At 42.2% G+C, this 21,408-nt stretch overlaps 1 protein-coding gene across 3 annotated transcripts in view; it reads right to left on the reverse strand.

Moving 5' to 3' along the window:
* ADCY8 (adenylate cyclase 8) overlaps window positions 1-21,408 on the reverse strand; it is a 214,798-nt gene that overhangs the window by 62,496 nt on the left and 130,894 nt on the right. For 2 of the 3 annotated variants that reach the window (XM_077847267.1, XM_077847266.1), the window contains exons 8-9: window positions 17,074-17,271; window positions 2,614-2,714 (exon numbers count right to left, since the gene is read on the reverse strand). In XM_077847267.1, the coding sequence (XP_077703393.1) occupies window positions 2,614-2,714; window positions 17,074-17,271 (299 nt within the window). The remainder of the gene's footprint in view (window positions 1-2,613; window positions 2,715-17,073; window positions 17,272-21,408) is intronic. The other variant, XM_077847269.1, reaches the window with a different exon arrangement.

Raw genomic sequence — 21,408 nt, forward strand, 5'->3', positions numbered from 1 at the left:
CAGTGTGGTGGGAAGGTTGGGAGAGGGGACTCTGCCTTTTACTCTTCTTTTTAATAATAAAAAAAAATTCTTCCTTCTCACCTTCTGTTCCTCTCAAGGCATCCCTTGCTGTGTTTATGTCCTCTATGTTCCTTCTTTTTAGGTCTTCATTTCTGAAATGTATCTTTCTTTTCCTTTTTATTTCCTTCCTGAGCTCTCTTGTGATTTTCTAAATTTTTCTACTTCTGGTTTAGGTTGTTATTTCATGTCTTGAGTCACATGAGATGCTTCCATTCCTTTTGAAGTAGTAAGTTAAAGGTTTGATATACGTTGTGGGCTTGTTTGGAGTGTTTTCATCAACTGTAAGGACATTGATCTACTTTTTCCTCTCTTTTTTCATATAATAGCTGAGCATGGGATTGCCACTAGCATGTTTTGTTGCTCACCTTTGTGTCAAACTAACTTTGCTGAACTTCTAGAAATAGTGTGGTTTAGGAGAGTTAATTTTTACCTCTCCAGAGCTCTCTCTTTAGTTGTTTTTATGTGGAGTTCAAAAGTGTGATGGCTATATTCTCTTTCCACTTTTACAACAACCCTCGCTTTTCCTCTTTTCTATAGTCCTTACTGTGGACTGTGGGATCTTCTTGATTACCCCCACACAGATCCTTCCAAGGTGCTATCCTGGGAGGGAGACAGGGTGGTCGGTGTGGCAGGTTCCCAGTGTGTGACAGTTCTCGCTCTTCAGACCCTACTGTAGGCCTTTGCACTCAATGGGTGCTGGATTGGACAAACTCCCTCACTTCCAGCTGCTTTTTCAATTTGCCTTGTGGTACTTCCCAGTGAATATTTATTGGCTAGATAGATATTCTGTCTATCTGGAGTTCTTTTGTTCCCAGACATGACAGGTGCCTACTTGCTTGTTTTTGATTCCTCCTGCATGGATGCTGATGTCACACTAATCCTGTGGCGACTGGGAGATTGTCTCCACCCACTTCTATTTGGGAATTTATGGAGCATCATCTCATCTGTTTTCATTGTCAATACAGTCCACCGAGTGTTTGGTTTTGCTATCTAGCTTTTCAGATATGTGGAAATTTTGAAAGATTCAGAAATACACCACCTTCTGCCACCATGTCCCTGGAGTTCCCTTTCTCCTTCTCCTAGTATCCCTGCTAATCCAGAGAAGGTCAAGCATGGCCATTCTTGGAGTGTTCCCTAGCTTGAACCCCTTTTATCATTGCAGACACAGAGCCTGTGTTAGTTCACTCCTTCTTCAGCCATGGCGCCTACTACATCTTCACACAAACCCTTTACCCTAGACTCGCCCTCTACACTACAAACACAAAGTTTTTCATACCCCTGTACCTTTGTCAGTGCTGGGAATGCTCTTCCACATACTCTTTCTATCTCATCCTGCTCAGCTCAACATACTACCTTTCCTACAAACTCTCCCTTAAGCTATCTGGTCAGAATGAAATGGTGATTTTGGTACAAAGTAGCTAAATAGTTAGAAACTCAGACTCTATCCTGGGTTCAATTCCTAGCTCAGCCATTATATAGGTATGTGACCTTAGATAAATCCTCATCTACAAAATGGAAATAAGAGTGCCCACTCACTTATTGGTTGCCTTTGAGGCTTTGCTGAGACAATCTGTGGCAGGGATTTAGCACATTCCCCCTAATGACACACTCATTAACTGGACATCATCATTGATGTCTCTCTCTCCTGTTAAATTACATCTTAGAGGATGCAGACCTCCTCTTACAACATTATACACCTTCAAGGACTGGCATATTGCCAACCTGTATTAGAATTTGACAAATATGTGTCAATTACATGAAAGGGGAAAATTCAAGGCAAGTTTCGGGAGAAGGGACTTTACTTGAGAAAGGAGGCAGCAGCTTCCTTAAAGTGCAGGAAGAGCAAAAAGCATGGCTACTGGACTGACCCAGGACAAAGTTCAAATGCTGGCTCTGGCACCTGTGACCTGTACAATATATGTCTGGGTCTGATAGACTGTCAAGAGCCCAGACTCTGGAATGAGACTTCCTGGATTGGAATTTGGGCTCTAACATTTTCAACAGTGAGACCTTGTACAAAGTATTCCACTACTCTGGGCCTCAGTCCTCTCCTCTTTACAATGGGGATGAGAGCAGTACCTACCTCACAGCGTTACCATGGGGATTTCATGAGTTACTGCATGTAAAGTATTTGGAACAGTGACTGGCCTCATATAGGTGTTTGCAGTATGATTAAAGTGCCAATTTTGCTGGCCCAGGAACCTAGGATGCTGAATCTATGAACAACAAAGAGGTGATGAACAGAGGAACAAAACCAGGGTGATAGAGGCTCAAATACTTACTTGCTGCCTTCATGGGTGCAATGTCAAAAAGAGTGGGACCTGTTTTGATTTTGTTTGTTGTTTTTATTATGATTATGGGCAAGACCATTGCTAGGGCAGAGCAATGGGATTACGCAGAGTAAGACAACCAGGATAGACACTGATGTCGTCAAACATTTGGGTGTGGATCCTGGAACCCATTATTTTAAATTCTGATCCCTTGGAAAGATCAGCTGGCTGGCTCCAGGTGAGGGACCATGAACTCACAGAGATATTTCATCTGAAAACTTACCTTGAAGAAGGAAGCAAACTTTGTATGGCCGTGATAAACAGAAGAAGGATAAATGCACACACCAAGTTTGACTTGAATACTTCATCCCTCATTTGAGAATACTGTAATTAAAAGAAAAAGGAGAATAAATTACTTCACAGCAAAAGTCGACTTCAGGATCAGTTAAGTTTTACCAGTGCTTGGGTTGAGGGAAGACAGCGAGAAGAAATAAAGCATTACATGATCTTTTTTTTTTTTTTTTAAAGAGGAATCTGTATCTTAATTAACCCTTCATGGAACATTAACTTCATCCCTCCCTCCAACTTTCCAGGGAGAGCCCAGGTGTGAATACAATTCCCTTTGCAGCAAAAGGGAATAGGATGGGGACTCTGCGCAAGCCTCTCCAGCTCTCCTCCTTCTGAGCTAGCATCACTTGGACCAACAGAAGAGCACACATCCATATATGTCACAAATCAAATTCACATTGATTTTCTTCATGAGTAAACTTAAGTCATGGAAGGGTCTTGCGCTGTTTTTTGTTAGGTGTGAGACACAGGCAAAGGTTTCACCTGAGTCTTCCGGCTTCCTTTTTTCATGAAAACTATTAAAAAAAAATAAGATCACAGAATATTAGAAGAGACAGCAGCCTAAGAGAGCTCCAGCAAGTGCATTTCATTTCACATGGCGAAACCCAAATGATCGCCCCATGTGCTCCATGTCCTTCTGTTGTTTGCTCCAGGCTGCCCTGTGGAATGGTGCTAACTTCATTTTGATTATCCAGAGGGCTCAGTAATTTCACTGTTTAGCCTGAAAAGCTTCTGGAAGGCCAACACTCAATAGGCACTCTCCCTATTCCTGTCTAGTTTTCTGAACCATCTTGGGGTCCCTAAATGAAGAAGAATCCAATTCGTTCAGAAGGGGGAAAGGATCTTTATAACTGAAGAATTAGTCTCAATTAAGCCCCTCATTTTCCCTCAATGCCAGAGAGGTCAAGCAACTTGCCATAGATGACACAGCATGCAGATCATTTTTAGGTCAGGGGAACAGAAAGCTAAGCCTGGCTTTGGAACTTTGTAATCCCTGGTTTGAAATTCCATAATTATATAAAAGAAATAAGTAAATAAAATTCTGGCAATACCGCAGGCTCCACATCCCCAATACCAAGAGAAGGTTTGGGTCAGGTCAACGAAATAATAAAATCAGTCCAACTTGTGGTTGGTGCGGTAGTCACCATCAACAGTTGCATGATTTTTATTCTCTTGCCTACTTCTTGGTGTGGTCGGGGTTTTAGACTTAATGGACTGCTGAGTGTTATGGCTAAGATGTGGGGAATAGCAATGTCCTGCAGCTGGCAAGCTCCACGGGGGAAGTGCAACACTACTCAGAGAGTGCACGTTCACTGCTGCTTCAGGGCAATGATTTTTCATCTGTTCCCCAGTACTGAGACCTCTGTCTGCTTGCTGACAACCTGCTTGGTGTCTGGAGGGGAAACTGGAATATTTCCCCAAAGAATCATGAGAAGTCACCCTCACTCCTGAAAAAAAAAAACTACAGAATATCTGTATTACAAAGAGTGCTACCTAAGAACGGGAACACAATCATAGACAGGTATCTGCATGCCAGCATGGAAATCAGTAAGTTAGCCCCAAAGGAGTTAACGCAAGGGAAGATACATGTTTGAATTTCTTTTAACAACTAATTGTATGAGATATAATTATCCCTTGTTAGCTGGCTCATGAATTTCACACCAGTGTTGTGACATTGACCTGATCGTGAGATTTTTAAAACAACAACAACAACTTTTAGTATACCTAATCCATATCTTCCTCATTTTCTGCATCTTCATCATCCCCACCATCATCACCACAGCTTGGAGTTGTAATGGCCTTGAGGAATCCTTTCTGTGATATCCCTAAGATCTACTCAAATGCCTGCTGATTTTCCTCAGATGACCTTCTCTGCTTTGTTGGGGCAAGTGGGTTTCTTTCTTCTGGTCTGGGACAGGCTCTAAACACCCTAGACTTGGTCACTCCCAGTGCCTGAGAACTCACTCCTTTGCAAAGGCTTCCTTTTCCCTGTTGGGTCCGTTTTTACTGTGAAGAGATCTTTCCTATAGATCCCAAGTCTGAGTCTCTGCCTCCTTTCCTTTCCTGAATGCTTCTCACTGATGACCTTCAAAATGTCACATAGTCCTCATTTGTCCAACCTAAAGTTGCACATAGCTTTAGGTGTTTCAAGCAGGCTAGAAAGACTTTCTCGGGTTCCAAATCTTCCACTCTGTGCCTCACTGTGAGGGAAGCCAGTTTCTTTGAACTTCGCTTTTCTGATCTGTCAGAGAGGGAGATGAATATAATTCATAGGTTCCCAATGTTATTATCTTATTTGTCCCAGAATTTAATAATAAATTCTATTATTTTCATGTCTGGATCCAGTGCCAGCACCGTCACAAGAAAGAGTCTTCTAATATTTGGGACCCTGATGTCAAGTGAATGTAAAATGCTGGATTTCAGAATGGAGCGCATGGTTACTTTGGAAGCACAAAAGAGGACAGAACTATGGAAAGAACATTCCTAATTGGCTCCGGATAATAGGGTACTGACATTAGGTAGTGATTCATTTCACTTCCTCTTGACTTGTGAAGGTCTGAACGCTCAGGCTCGCAGCTATATTAAGTCACACGTCCGTTCTCTCCTGCTATCACTAGACACTGCTCACCTCACGTCTATTCTGTCCTCACGTGGCCCCTCTTATCCTTTTAAGTCTCAGTGGTGAGCAAAATGAACTAAACTAGAATGAGACTACCTGGATTGGATCCCTGGCTCCAATACCTCCCAGCTATAGAGCCCTGGACAAGTTTACTAAGCTTTTTATGCCACGGTTTGCTCACCAAGACAATAAGGATAATAATAGGAACTCTCTCATTAGGGTTGCTGAGAGAATGAAAGAATTAACAGATGCAAAATGCCTCGAGCAGGTGCCTAAGGGGCATGGCAACCTCATACAAGTGTTTCCTATAATCAATTAGTTGTACTTATTTTATTGCCATGCTTTTTACTTTTTCTAAGCCTGCTTTCAACCTTGGTGTTGCCTTCTAGAATGCTGTCTTCCATTCCACTGTACAAAATGGTTCCTTGTACTCCATAGGGTTCCCTAGAGTGTGGCTGACTGATTGGTCCATCAAGTTAGAAAGGTTTCTTTTAAAAGGAATTATAATCTTGTATGTGGTTTGTGGTGTGTGTGTGGTTTTTTTTTTTTTGTCTCAGGAAAAGACCCTGCCTTTATTCCTTCCCCTGCCTCCTAAAAGATCCTCGACCAGCAGGAAGAATTCTCCACTTCTCCAGGGACTTTTAGGAAAGGTATCCTTGGAAATGACCACTGGGCCTTTAAAATTCACTGAGTCCTTGGTCTGCAAGAGAATATGAATATATATGGCAAGAAAATATTAAAATATATATTCATATACATGTGTAGGTATATGAGACATTTGAGCATCAGATATGGAGAAAGAGTTTGTCAAGGTCAGTTAGGGGATTGGTGGCAAAGTTCAGACAATAGGCCACATCTCTCAGCTCTAATAGTGTTTGCTCTATTAGACCACTGTCTGAGAGCAGAAAATGCCTGAAACCAGTACTTGAGCCAACTATATTGGGATTAATATCAATTAAGAAAGCATGTCACTTGGAACAAGTTACAAATGCTTTTTTGAGATCTTCAATTAGAATTTAGATTACTTTTTTTTTTTCCAATCTGGGTTGGGTTCTGGTTGATTCAGGAAATGGTCAAAATCTTGCAAAATATTTTAATAATAATAACTAATGCCTGGTGCAGGGTAAGCACCATGCCATGTGGTTTACGTGGATGAGCTCTTTTGGCTTTCACAACAACACTTTGAGGAAGACACTGTATCATATCCCCATTTTGCAGATAACAAATCTGAGGATTAGAATAATTGAGTAACTCAACCCTGGGACTTCAGGGATTGGAAGTAACGGATCCAGAGTCTAGCCTTAGAGTGCCACGTCTCATTGGCTGCACTATCAGCTGCTACCTTGCTGTTTTCAAGGCAGGTTTATCTTCTTCACAGAGTGCACTGTAGCGTGTCTTGCTATATCTCAGTGATGTGGTTCATGATACCAAGAAAGGAAACATGTTAAAAATTTGTGTTCATGTAAATTGTGGTTAGAATGAGAGTAAAGCATGATCTGGGCCAAGCATGGTCCTTAGAAACACCCTGTGAATGAGTTTAATAAATTGCCACTGCTGAATTTTCATGATTGATGGATGGATCCTCAGGGCAAAGCAATACCAAGGAAAGAGCCCTTTTCTTAAGGCCTGCGTGGGTGAACCAACAGCAGGGAAGGAAAGACACAATGAACTTTAATGGAGTAATGGAATAAGAAGAACCACAATCTCCAAGTGATTAAAAGATGTTTTTAAAAATAAAAGTTTCCTCCTTGTTTGACCAAGTTGAGACATGGGGTCCCTTCCAAGAAGTGGGGGCAGGAAAACTGTGTGCTCCATTTTGTTCTTGTCTGGGTATATCAGCCCTGCATCCTCTGGAAAGGGATCTTTAGAAATGACACTGGGGCCATGAGGATCTACGGGTTCCTACAGGTTCTATCAAAAGGAAGCCTGGGACCTGAGTTTGGTCACACAAAGAAAAGTCTATTCTAGATTCTTCATCTATAAAGGTGTGACCAGGGAAGCTAGCTTTCAGAGGTGATGAACAGGGCTTCCAATCTTCTGTATCTATACCTGAGTCAGGCCTGGAAAATATTCCTATATATGTAGAGGAAAATTATCCTTTTCTTCTAGATTAGCCACTTCAGCTATGAGCTCAAGAGTGCTGGCTAATTTCTCGCATCTCTTTAAGATGTAAAGAGTTCCAGCCAAGGCAATGACCTCGTTAATTGTCCACATTGCAACAATACTGTCTTTTTATCCAGCTGCATATGTGAGATCACACAATTTTACAGGAGGATTGGATTGCATTTGTCACCTTGGTCCAATGCTTACTCATGCCAATTTCACTCCATAAAATCTCTCCAAAATGAGCCATTAACTCCTGCCTGAAGATTGCCAGTGATGGAGGAAATCACCCCTCACTTGAGAGCCTGTTCCATCTTTGGATAAATCTAATTGGAAAAAGAGATCATTTTCGAGAAACACCTCTCATTAGTACAAATTCTTATGTTTGTTAAATTAAAGAAGAATCTTAGCTGGGACCATCTGCTCATTTTCATGAATGAATGAAGGAATTTAACTTCTATTGTTTTTTTTTTTTTAACTTCTATTGTTAAACTCATGCATTATGTAGCATGACAATGGCTAGAGCACCCTGAATTGATCATTTGAGTAAAAGGCATGATTGCAACAAAAAAGGGGAGGGACTAATTTTCAATAATTTCATATTTTGAAATAGACCGTCTTCCCTATCCTGGTGTCTAGCGTCTAACCAAATCATCATCAGGAGTATTTCTGAGTGACAGGTTTGTCTGAGGAATGTCTCACTGTCATATTGCTTCCCAAGTAACCTGACCTTTGAACAAAGGTAGATTTCTTCATCTTTAATATTAAGCTCATGAGAAATCATGCAAACGCATATCTAAGATGAACAACTTCAGAAGAATGAGGCTGGGAGAACACTGTCCTAGCCACAACAGAAGATCCTTAAAGACCATACAATATCATTAAAGTGTTTTGATAGCATATTATGGTATCCTTCTTTGGTAGGAAGGTTGGCTGACATATGAGAATTCCAAACAGGACTTTCCAAAGTTTTCAACTGAAATCTTCCAGGTCACTTTCTCCCAAATATCCCATCCTTGGGAGGACAGATTCTTCCTTTCTTGACTCACTCAGTTCCCCAAGCCATGATAAGCCCAAGGGAGTGGTAACTACTCCTATGTTCCTTGCCTAGAAGCTTCAGGCTGTAGGTGTTGGTAATGTCATCACAGGAAGCTTTAGGATTGCTTTAAGGATGGGGCCAATGTCTTCTGGGTTGAAATCATTATAATTCTACCATTGTACATTGCACTTATGGATGAAGTTGGTCTTTTTGACACTGAAAATCCTGGCTTTGTGGGATTGGAGCTAGCTAATTGGCCTGGGAAAAAGAGACAAGTGAAATGCCTCTTGATATCATTTGACTGCCCTAGAGGGTGTTAGAAATAGCAGTAATTTTACAGGATAATATCATGAACATAAAGGAGTCTCACAAAGCTACTGTTTGAATAGGGATGGCTTTTCTTCCGAAGCCTTTTTGAAATCCATTCTTCCCACCTGAAGGAGATGGCCTACATAATTGCTACTTTGGGCCTTACAAGAGCAGTAAGAACTCAAGAATAACCTGAGACCACAACAGAATAATTCTTTTAAAAATAATTTAAAACAGAAGGTCATGGAAATGATCAGGAAGCATCTGATTCAGAAAAATAAGAGAGAACACCTGAGACCATATGGTTCAGGATCCAGATTCCTATCTCTCTGCACCTAAATAAGAAACAGAATGGTTCAACAAATTCTGAACTTCTCCCAGAAAAAAAAAATACATGCATTTTTCTTCATTACCTAATTCCAGAGTCCAATATCCTAATCCATTAGAAAATTCATTCATCCACCTAGCTTTCTTGGCTTTGCCAAAATTCCTCCTTAATGATGTCATTCCACTCGTTATACAGGAGTAGATGGGAAAAAAGAAAAAAAACATGTCAAAGTTTATGATGAATTTTTCCAGAACTCTTTCAAGCCACTACTTAACTTCGATTTCTTAATAAAAGGTAGATGAAACGGAGAGAAATTCTGAATGCAGACAAGAACCAGCTGTACTCAGCCAAAGGATTATCTAACGGCTCCCTTGTGTGACAAATCCTTGTTTTTATGTGGCTGCTGACAGAAAGAAGGGTAACATCAAAGGAATGTTTTGAAAGTTATCAGCACAAAACTTGGTTCATTACAAGTACTGTCTATGACAGGTATTATTGTTATTACCTAGAAAGTGGACAAAAGCTGGTTGCTGACTTGTGTGTGAAAAGGAAGCTCACCCTCAGTTTAGTCTAACATGCCTTTGGCCCTTAGAGATGGCACTTCTCTAGTCTGCCTGCCCTCTCAAGCCATTTGGTCTCACAACTCATTCCTCTATAGCTCATGCCACCCAGCCTTCTTTCTGGATACATAGCTCAGGGACAATTTGAGGGCTCAACGTTCCTATCCCCTCCTCCCACCCCCCACCCCCCGCCCTAAGACAGAGGGATCTTACATATCTATTTATTCAGTTATTTGACTTTCAGAGGTGCATGGACAGTGAGAGTGATGGGGTGGTCATTGTTTTATCTGGGTGTTGCCAAGAACATGTGGCAGTGTGTGTGTGTGTGTGTGTGTGTGTGTGTATGTGTATGCGTGCATATGAGTCTGTGCATGTGCATGGGTCTGTGTGTGTGGGAGTGGTAAACAAAAGATGAGAGAAATTTCCATTTAATTTTGCTTTTTTCCTGCTCCCCCCCCCCCAGGTATCTGCCACATGCATAGCTATATAATGCCTCCTGTTCATCCCACCAGCCTCACCCTCAACACATTTCAAATGATGTGAAAAGCAGACACTTGAAAACAATAAGATCTTGCAATGTGCAGTAGAAAAAAAAATCTGAGTTTTGGAAAAAGAGTTAGATGTGAATACCTGTTCTGCTGTCTTCTACACGTTTGAGCCTTGAGAAAGTTACCCCAACTTGCTGAGCTTCCCTCATTTATTAAAACTAATACCTACATGAAAAGACTGCTGTAAAAATTAGATGAGGTAACAAATATAAAATGTGTATGGTGGGTCCAGTAGAGTAGTAAGCAATCAACAAATGTCAGTTGCATTGCAGCACTGCTGCTTTGAGGCACTCATTAAGAATTATCTGTCTTTCATCTGCACAGCAACCTTGTGAGGATGGGAAGTTCAATGATCTGCCCAAGATCACAAGCTAGAGTGTTCAGTTCGGATAGAGTGGAAGCCATGTTTGTCTTCCAACAGCACCTGCCTTGGTCTATGTCCGAAGCAGTCAGTACGTAGCAAATACTCTGAGCTGTGCCTGAGGGGCTTCCCAGGGATCATGAGCTTGGAGCATAAGTAAGACTTATGTGTGAAATATAAAATCCCTAGCTGGCTTGGTGTTGAGGGAAGAAGGGCATGGCCTTTGGGGGTGATCGAGCATGCAATGCCTTAAAGAGAGCCAATCTTGCCCATCTTATTTGGAAGATGGTGATAATGGAGAATTTGGAATAATACAATCATTTGGAGAAAAGACAACTGAATGACTCTTACATATTTCAATACATCCCAGGGGCCAAGACGACCACTGCTTGTGTTCTCATGACTGGCAGGGAGGGCTGGGAAGGCCTCCTGCGATGTCCTGCCGGTATGAAGTTGGTTAGTGCCCACCTTTACATACTTAAGTGATTATGTACTTATGAAGGCTGTGATCCTGGTATACAAGACACAGTAACAATGTCTCTTCCCACCATTTTTAGTGAGGTAGTTTCCTTAAAAAAGATTTAGAAGTCTGAGATTTCTGTTAAGTGAGGGTCTAGCCTCACCCAGATATGGATTGACATAGCGTTAATCACAAAGAAAGGGAAGAGAATAACTATTGCGTTTATTCAAAAATCTATTACATGAGAATCATGTCAACTAATTTTCGCTACAACCTAGTGAGGGGCAGGTATCATGATCATCATTCTCTCAGTGAAATCAACTTGTCCTGTGTCACCTAGTCAGTGGTTGGTAGAAACTGGATTCAAGCCATGTCTATCCAGTAATCAAGTGTATGTTCTTTTTCTGTCATTTAACAAAGACCAGACACTTGTGGGATAAGAGAGGTGTTATGAATGTCCATCTGCATGAGGGAAGGCTCTCAACATGTCAGCATCCACTAAGAACCCATAAATTCATCAACCGTACTTTACTTCTATTTCCAAAGTGGGATTTGAACCAAGGTCTGCTTGACTCCAGAGTCTGAGCCTCTACGAACACTGTGAGCCTTATGGAGACATTCCCTCTAGGCCTGCCTGAGGCCATATTGGCATCCAGTGTGAATCTAGGACCTTCTGTTATGACCTGATCTCTGAGGGTGTTTGGCAAGTGACAATCCCAAATCCTAATGCGCAGCCAAGGACAGAGAAGGCGGAGGGGGCACCAACTTGGGACAAAAGAATCCTGGAATCCTAAAGATAGGTCTCCTTGGAAAATCAGAATCTTTTGGACAGAGCGATGGGTGGGTACTTGTATTTTTAAAAAGATCCTCAGATGATCTTCTACTTGAAAAAATATCAGCATAGCACAAAGAGGCTTTTTATCATTTAGAATTTTCACAATCATGTAAGGAGGCCTTTTCTCAAAGGAAAAAGTTTTGGAATTTAGCAAAAAGATGCCAGCACTGAAAAAAAAAGAAGGAAATCTAGTCATCATTGATATGGTTTGATTTTAATACTTAGCCTCCTAAAATGCACACATCGAAAGCATAAATTCCCGTAAACCAATTCTGAAGTATGTATTAAACTTAGCTTACTCTTTACTCGCAATGAGGAAGGTGGCAATAACTATTTGAACACTAAGCTTATTGAGGTCCCTCTGAGTACATGTCCCTGTGTTACTGAGCTCTCTTCAGGCACTACAGGTATTGGGCTGGTTTATCTGGCCTGAAAACATCCATAAATAATTGTAATTAATTGTCTTCCCCATCCTAAGCTTCACAAGTAATAAATAAAGAGTCTTGTCCTAGAAGAGAAATGAGGACCAGAGGCTGATAAATGTCGCCTTCCTCTAAGTGTTGAGGGGTTAAGTCTTTCGCTATAGATATAAAGAATACTCACAAATCAGTAACACTGAGGTGAGCACCTCAATGAAAGATGACAATTAAGACAAATGCGCCAATCACAAAGGGAGAAATAGAAAGACCAAAACATAAAAACATGTACAGACAGACTTCCAGCCTCAAGAATAATAAAAAAAACAAAAAAGCAAAAGCGACAGGGGGGTGCTCTTTCTTATCAAAGTGGCAATTTAAAAGTAAAGGCACCATTTTGACAGCAATTTCTGAACGCACATCAAGTATTTTTAAATGTATGTTCTCTTGCTGCCATTTTTAGGATCTTATCCCAAGGAAAGAATTAAGCATGGATGTATGATTTAACTAAGACAATGTTTACTGCAATGCAGTTTATAATCTGTAACAGTGAAAATCTGGGTAAAAAGCCCCAAAATGGTTAAAACATGCAACAAAGTAGTATGTAGTTACAAATTGTTTTGCAACTGCATATTTAATAACATGGGAAAAGGCTCAAGCAAAGAGTGCTTAACAGTGCATCACAAATCATTATGTGCAACATGGTCCCATTTTAATAAAAAAAAATTTCCTTAGATAAGTATACAGAATCACAGTCATGAAAGTGTAGTGTGGCAGATGCCAAAATGTTGACAGTGGTTATCCTGGGTCGAGAGAGCACTTTCTTCTTTCTGTCTTATATGCTTGGCATAAACTTTGTTAGTGAAAAGGCATTCATTTTTTATAAGAAAAAAGTCACATATAAGAAAAGAAAAAAAAATCCAGTATGATCAACAGTATTTGACAAACATGCCATGTTTCTACATCCCTTTACCATAATTCTAATTTTTATTTGCTCCTGAGATCTGTAGCTCTCTCAGGGAATTCTTAGCTTGAGGCTAAAGAAGGGCATGGGATTTTTCTGTGATTTTGGGGAAGACCTGGAGGGGATCTTTGATGCCTGGATAATGCCCCCCCCACTTCCATCCAGGGGTCTGCCCAGGTAGTCCTCATGGGGTTGCTGGGAGCTAGAGATGCTAAAAGCCATGAGTTCTAACCTGGCTGAGGCCCAAGCCCTGGCTCATGTTTCTTGTTACCCACACTGGTGAGTTTTGAAAGTGAAGGGAGATGCTACTCATAATCACAATGAGGAAATAAATGTCTTGGGCAAACCAGAGAGATAAGGGAACATGTGCTGCCCAAACTTGGTGATGCCTCAAGTCATGAGCATGCTGCTCTGAAGCTTAACTCAAAAGATACCTGTGTGTGTGTGTGTGTGTGTGTGTGTGTGTGTGTGTGTGTGACCATGAAGTGACATGATAGGGTGGGAACAGAATTTCACAGTCTTCTCTCCTGAAGCTCCACTGTCAAGAGTCATGTCTCGATACTAGCTACAGGAGTCAAGACAGTCTCCTCTAAACTTCTTAATTTGAGCCTTCGTTCATTCAACAATTATTTGTACAGCAGCACGAGGTCTATGGAAGTCCTATTTCACATAACACCATTGGTAGAGATGCCCATCTTTATAAGCGAATGGGATCAGGAAATGTCCGAATGACATTTTGGAGGAGCTTTTCTGTTCCCTAATTCACTATAAAAATGGGGAGGAGAATGCATTCCCTTGTTCACACATCTCATTGTTCAAACGAAATGAAGCCTTTTCTTCCCCATAAAAATTCTAATGGTAAAAATCAGGGTTTCCATTTCCTATTTTCCTTTCGGAAAACATACTTTTATGGTCCAAACTTGCTCCTGAGAAGCAGGGTAGGGCAGTGGGAAGAAAGAAGTTTTTGGGGTCACAATACTGTATGCGATTCTAAGATGCACAATTTTCCCCTCACCTTTTAACATTTCTGAAACCAGAATGCATCTTTTGTTCTTAAAGCCTTGCTTCTGCTGGCCAGCAGGGGGCAACATCAACCCAGGACCTCTTCACATCCAATTCTCTGCCTGAGTTTTTTTAAAGACCATGTTCAGTGTGTGAAATCAAGCGCTAAGTGGATTCCACTTTGGAGCTGAACCTCTTGGACAGCTCCTTATTATTTTTTTCTTTCTAACCAATTCCAGGAGATGGGCATGTGGGTTTCCTTACTCCCTTTAACTGCTGGGTGGGATTTTTTTTCCTGTCCATCCTTACCTCAAGGGGTAAGCCCAGTTTATCAGGAGGAGTTCCCTCCAGATTCCCCATACTGGGGTTTTCTTACTTAGCACTGCATAGAAAATCTCATGGTTGATGGTACCTTAGAGTCAACAGAATATTGCAGCCAGATTTTGAGATCTATGATATCTACTTAAACTCTCGGTGGCTCAGTTTCTCTTTTATAAGCAGGATAGTAATGTTTTTCTGAGGATCCGATAAACTGATACACATAAACGCCAGGCACACAGTAGATGCACACTGATATTCTTCCCCAGTTCTAGAACCTTATGGATTTGAAGGCACTGTGTTAATTCGGCTAAGGTTCCAGGATTCTTTCCTACTTATTTTCTCCCCCAAACCTCCTATCCCTGCCTCCCACCTCATCCAAAGTTCAAAGAGGAGAGAATGAAGATACCACAGAATTGTTGCATTTATGCCAAGGCCTGGCAGAGAACAAGCCCCAGGACTCCCAGGAGAGACAATGTGGTGAACAGACCAGACAGTGGCGGGGGGCTCACAGAGGGCCCTCTACAGACAGGTGGATTTTGGGTAGGCCACCTAATTATTTCTCCATGTCTCCATTTCATCAAGTATAAAATAAGGCTCATAACAGCACTCACTTCACACGAATTGTCAGTGAATTTGTGCTACCAGCTTGGAATAGTGCCTGGTATTTGGTAGACACCCAATGGTTATTACTTATTATATATCCTCTGCTCCACAGTAATGCAGACCCTAGAGAGAGAGTCTCAGAGCAAGAGTCAATGAAGAGTGTCTCTGCGACAGGAGGAGAATGACTGTTTTCTGATGTGCCCCACTGTCCTCACTGTGAGGAACCCAGGCAGTGCAGAGCCCACGCTGGATAGCGCAAGGCTGGACTGTCAGTGGGCAAATCCCTCATGTTGGTTCAGGATGCTACACTTTGTTTCACCCAGAAGAATCTCTTCTGTGCCCAGAAATCAATCTCAGACACTCTGTGCCCTGCATCCACCCCCAGATCCACCTCTGCTCCACCACCAGGTACTGTAGATGAGATGCAGACATTACTGAATAAAACACATTAAAAATTATCTACAGTCTGCAAGGGTCAGGTCATTAGCGGAGCAAGTACATCTTTAGCAAGAATGAACAAAAGGGTTTTATATAGCTCTGGATGTAGGCATTTACCTAGGCTAACTGAGTAGATTCTTTACCAGACCACCCCCTTTTTTTTTCTAACTCCTTCGATGTGGCGACCATGGAAGAGAATGTCTTTGATTTGGACCTTAAGCCCTTCAATATATTACAAGGAAGAAAAGCCTACTTGCTATTTGGGGAGGAGGGTTGTTCAGTGAGACACAATCTTTTGTCTCTTTTTGCTTTGTTAGTACACAAGCACAATCCATTTCAAATTGTGGGCCAGAGGTGAAGATGTTAATTTTGGAGTTTGCAACCTTCAGTTAGTTAATCACAGAAACTCATCGAGAACAGTGCATGTGCACAGAAGTGTGAATTCTCCAAATCGAGGAAAGCGGAATGTCCCAGGCAGCTGAGCAAAGTAACAACAACAACAAAAAATTGCTCACTGGAGCTTCTCAGAGTATTGGATCAAACTCCTGAAATTTGCTGGCAAGTTCCCTGCTGCTTTTGCCTGAGGCTCCTGCAGAGGCCAAGTACCTCCTGTGCTCATCAGGGAAGGTCTGTTAGCTCCCATCAGTGCAGAGGAAAGCAGCCCCGATATGAGGGACAGCACTTGCCTCCTTATCCTACCACCTTTACAGTTAGTTGGAAGCAAGTGCAGGACAGAGGCATGGGAAGGCATTGTTATCAGTATGGTGATGGCTGCCCTTTTTGGACACTTACCCTAATCAGGGCATTGCCTGGAGCCTCTGCAACAGCCTAATTGGGAGGCTCGTCCATTATCCTCACTGTGCATTGAGAACTCGTGCTCAGGAGGCTGCTTCACTAAAGGTCCCCATGGCAAGGAATTGGCGAAGGTGGGATTCCAACCCAGTGCTGAACCCCACCACCTGGCTCCTGTTCACTAGGCCTACACCAGGGGGTCTCTGAGCTAGCTGACAACTGGGAAAATGGGAGAAGACGTGTCTGTCATCTAAGAAAGGCAGTGTTTTTTTTTTTTTTTTTATCACTAATGCTTGTGTCAAGTTATTGGGTTTCCTCACACATCATGTGAGAGGGTTACGACCAACACGAGTTCTCCTAAAAGCAAAAGCAAGTGGGTGCGACTATCATGCAGGGTTAAAAAAAAAATCTCCAAACCTCTCTATTCTTTTAGTTATCTTCTCCTTAAGGAGCAAAGCTGAGGCCCTCTTCATCTAACCAGCATCTCCATTCATGGCCTTCAGTCTACTCATGATTTGCAAAGAGAAAAAGAAAAGACAGTACCAGACCAAACCAAACAAACAGACGACAAACACACAAATCATCACTGCAGCCCCGGGGCTCACTCTTTCGCTCGCGCTCTCTCTCTCTTTGGTTCCGTGAACATTTATGACAAGTAACTTCAGAAAAAGAGCCACTATAGAGACCCAGCTCTACCTTGTGCTCCAGGCTGGAGTCTTTAAACATCAGTGAGAATGGCTTGATATGCTCTCTTCTCAATTTATCGCCACTCCGCAAGTCGATGGTATGTTCTATTCTCTTGTTAATTTCCTCAGGCCCAGACTGGACATGCAAAGCTTGTGCAAGATGGTTTGGAAGTAGATTTATTGAATTTCTTGTTAGGGCAGCCAGAGTCTAGGGGGAAAGCACATGCAAACACAGTAAACCTGCGAGTCCCCTTTGGGTTAAAAAGAAATGCAATGTGTTTAGATAAGGTTGCATTGCAAACAGTAATAGCACTCCGAGCATGCAGTCGTATTCAGTGAAACCTACAGAAGTCCATCAGTTAGCGTTTGCTTCAGAGAAACACACCGTGGCAAAATATCACATCAAGGGGGACACTTGCCTGTCCTCTAAGTAGGTGCACTGAATTCCTTTGGTTTGGGTATTTCAAGGGTTGTTGGCTTGGAGATGTTAATCAAGACCTTTTCTCTAACCAGGCACACACCGGGGATGAGAGAAAGAGAGTCAACAGAAATAACAGAAAGTAAAATAGCTGAAAAAAAAGCCCACAGAAATGATTTTCTCCCACCGAGCAGAGTCCACGCTTTGGTGTGGTCTTCCTTTAACGGTGGTGGAGAGACTGGGAGACCCAGGGCTTGCATTTTTTTGTTTGTTTGTTTTGGGCATTCATCATGGTCAGAGAGCCAAACGTGCCAGGATCTCCTCCTTAAATTCAAAGATGGTTAGATTTTTGCACTTCACAAATTTGGTTTTCCACCCCCCCCCACCCATAGATCATGATATATCTGTATCTTCACATAGATATATGTGCTTAATTTCCTTTAGGCAAAAAAATGCAAGCAGCTGTGCCTCTCACCATTTCCCAGGGGTAAACAGCATGAGGTGGGGAAAGGCATGGTCACCCTGACTGGTCACATGGACGCAGCAACAGCACTGGCTTTTACAATCCGCCAGGTGTGGCATGGAAGCTCCTTGTCTCCTGCTCTTTCTGCGGCAGGTGACAACACCAACTGGCTGCATCGAGCCAAATGCAGTGCTTGCTCGCAGCTCCAATTTAAGACAACTGCTTGGACAAACCGGTGGGAGCTGGAGCTGAAGGGATATGGATGGGGACAGGGGTGCCCATTTCCTCCTCCAGGAGATTTCCCAGGATGTGGTGCATTTGTAGAGTCAGGAAGTGAAAATGCCTTGCCTCTGTACACGCTCACTGCATCTGCTTTTCTCTGCCAGCCTCCCAGCCTGGGCAGCCTGTGGGAGCCAACGGAGCACCTGGGATGCCCTCTTGCCCGAACCCTTTGTGTATCCGTGAGCCTCAGAGACACATGCTCAAGAGCCTGCGGCTCATCTGCAGCCTGGTCAGATCTTCTGACTCCAGAGCCAGAGGCAGGGGCTTTGAGCTCATGGAGATCTTCTAGCCAATTCCATAAGGAGTCTTCCTATGGTGCTGTTAGACTCTTCATTTTAACTTTAATGGAGATGGTCAATGTAACTCAAATTCGAGGTCTCTAAAGAACTCCATAGGAGGGTTTTTATCACCAGTAGAATTTACTGAAACCCTTTCTCCAGCCCAGGATAAAGGATGGAGTTGCATGTGCCAACATTAGAAAGTAAAGTACATGCTCATAGGACGCTGAAGCAGTTAATTTCAGCTCTGAATACCAAGGAGGCTACTGCAGAGAAAAAGATAGATGTTAGGGGGGAGGTAAGGCAGGATGAGAGGTGAGGAGGGCTGGAGCAGGGAGAAGGAAGCAGGGACCAATGTTCCAGAAAATTGAACAGCACGAACCATGCAGGGCCAGAGGGCTTGAGCCCCTGGAACTAAATGCTGTTACAACAGCATCTCAGAAAGGCCACACTGTGCAGCTCCCACTGGTTTCTTCGGCAGAAATTCTTTGCACACAGTTTGGAAAATGATAAGATTGAGTTCTCTGTCTTGGAGAAAGGAGGGAAAGCCCTCATGCTGCTGTTGTCTGGGCGTGCACTTTCACCCTCTGGCTTAGAGGTGCCAAATGCTCCCCTAGCAAGTGCTTGGAGCTGGGGCCAAACAGCTGGACCTGGAATTGGCTAAGTATCAGCTCATCACATTCATCATTAGGTATTTCTTTCTCTCCCTGACATTTTAATTTTTCTCGCAGTTTTCCTTCTGTGAACGAAATTGATCCTACCTACTCTATCAATCCCTCATGCCTTCACCAGCTGTTGTGCCTCTGGTTTTCACAGAGAAGGGGAGTTGCAAAAATATTTTTGGAGCCGATTTATAAATTACAATAGCAGCCACCAGTGCCATAACAGCTGTCTGGTATGACCCCCACTTTATAAAATAAAGGGCATTTTTTTTTTCAACAAGAATGCTATACTCTCGAAACAAAGGACAGTCCTTTACATTGAATGTATTTAAACTAATGGATAACTCTCTGCTTTGCCCTCATTTTTCTTATGTTGATCAGCACTGGTGAAGATGTCGTGAGGGATCGACTCCGATCTATAAGCAGCTCTTCAGAAAACCAGCAATACATATTGCTTTCTGGTTGCCTGTACAATAGGCTGCTTCAGAAGGCAGAAACCATTTAAAGTCACCTGTCAGAGCTTTCCTACCCTCCCCACACACAGGTACAGTTCTATCAGCTGTGTGGCTCCTTCAAATAAAAGAGAAGCCTGGAAGCACCTCTCTTTTTTTCATCATTATTACCAGGTTACAGTGAAAAGAGCTGGGAAGGAGCTCTGGTATCAACATGTCAATGATACTGCCCTGGAGAATTCTTTTCTTATCCAGGCAATTATTTTTATTCTTTGCAATTATATCCCTAGGATTTTATTGCAGTAGTCAAGTGTTCGGGGGACCCGTTTCTGATCATTTGCTTTGTCAACGACATATGACCATCATACCTGCTGTTTGACCAGCAATCTCTCTGGTACCTACCTCACAGCTTCAGGATGTGTTCAAGGGAAAACTAGCATCAACTCGAGGTGTCACGTGAATTGGAATTAAGGAGGGAAACCATTTGCTTTCACTCACCCTGTCCCCTCCCCCATGCACCATTGCAAAGCATGGATGGCTTTGGGGGTGACTATGATTCGAGATGATCTGGGATACCTCTCCTCCTCTATTAGTGATGACCACTAAGCTTTGATCAAGTGAGATACGGCTGCTGACACCAAGAATCCATGTGCTGATAACCTTCCCGGGGATTCATTGATAAGTAGTATTGGGGAAATGTGTAACGGGTCTCATGTGAAGAGTTAGAGTCATTATGGAACCAGTTATTTTTAATAGAATAGGCCTTTTTCTCTTTTTTACGATGGACAGCTGCAGTAGGAGTAAGATTAAGATCATGTTAAAAAATAGCATAAGCTTTCAAATGGGATTCTGATTGCAATTGACCTCTAAAATGTCAAGATTTTTCTTTTATGTAAACAACTTAAGCAGTTGGCTAGGAATAAAGAAACAAATGGATGAAATGGAAGGAAATGGGAAATGCCTGGAGAATAATAGAATCATATATATATATATATATATATATATACACACACACACACACATATATACACACACACATATACACACACAATTGAATACATATATCTGAATATATGTTTCAATGTATAACTGAAATACATATTGTGCTTCTATACAATCCTAAATGTGTATCCTCATTTATTCACCTCAGCTGCTGTTTCCAGGTATTTGGGAGGTCAGACTGGAGCAGCAAGGTTAGGAAATATCAAAGGTTGCTGCTGAGCTGGCCTCTCAGATAGCTGGCTATCTGAGTGTCTTCACAAAAAGGCACTGCAGCCCTGGGATTTATCCTAAGCAAGATCTGCACCCTCCTGACACATTCCAATTACCTCCTTACTCATAGGCACTTAGGACAGATCAAAGCCCAGATGAGAACCAGGGCCCCTTCTCCCAAGTTTCTGATCATAAGGTCTGCCTGAGAATCTTGGGGTTTGGGTGACACTCACCATCACAGGCTTCAGGTATGCTTGTGTAAACTGCATTTGAATGGACTGGAGCAAGCCATAAATCCTCTTAAACTCATCATCTGGTTTTGGCCCATGACTTTTCTTTGGCAATTGTCTTATACTTTATACATAGTGAAAATCTATTTTTCCTACTGCCCTGTCACTTCATGGATGGCCATGAACTTTGGTATTCCTTAATCAGGTTGTGTCAGAAAATAAATTCCTCCCAATAAGATTTCAGGCTAAAGCCGTACCCTCCAGAAACATCCAGTGTTGTTGAGTCTGAAACACTTTAGCTCTTAGAGGTCACATATTCTAATACCCAAACACCCTCTAACACATCCC

The sequence above is a fragment of the Canis aureus genome, chromosome 14 (genome assembly GCF_053574225.1).
Source record: "Canis aureus isolate CA01 chromosome 14, VMU_Caureus_v.1.0, whole genome shotgun sequence".
Lineage (NCBI taxonomy): Eukaryota > Metazoa > Chordata > Mammalia > Carnivora > Canidae > Canis > Canis aureus.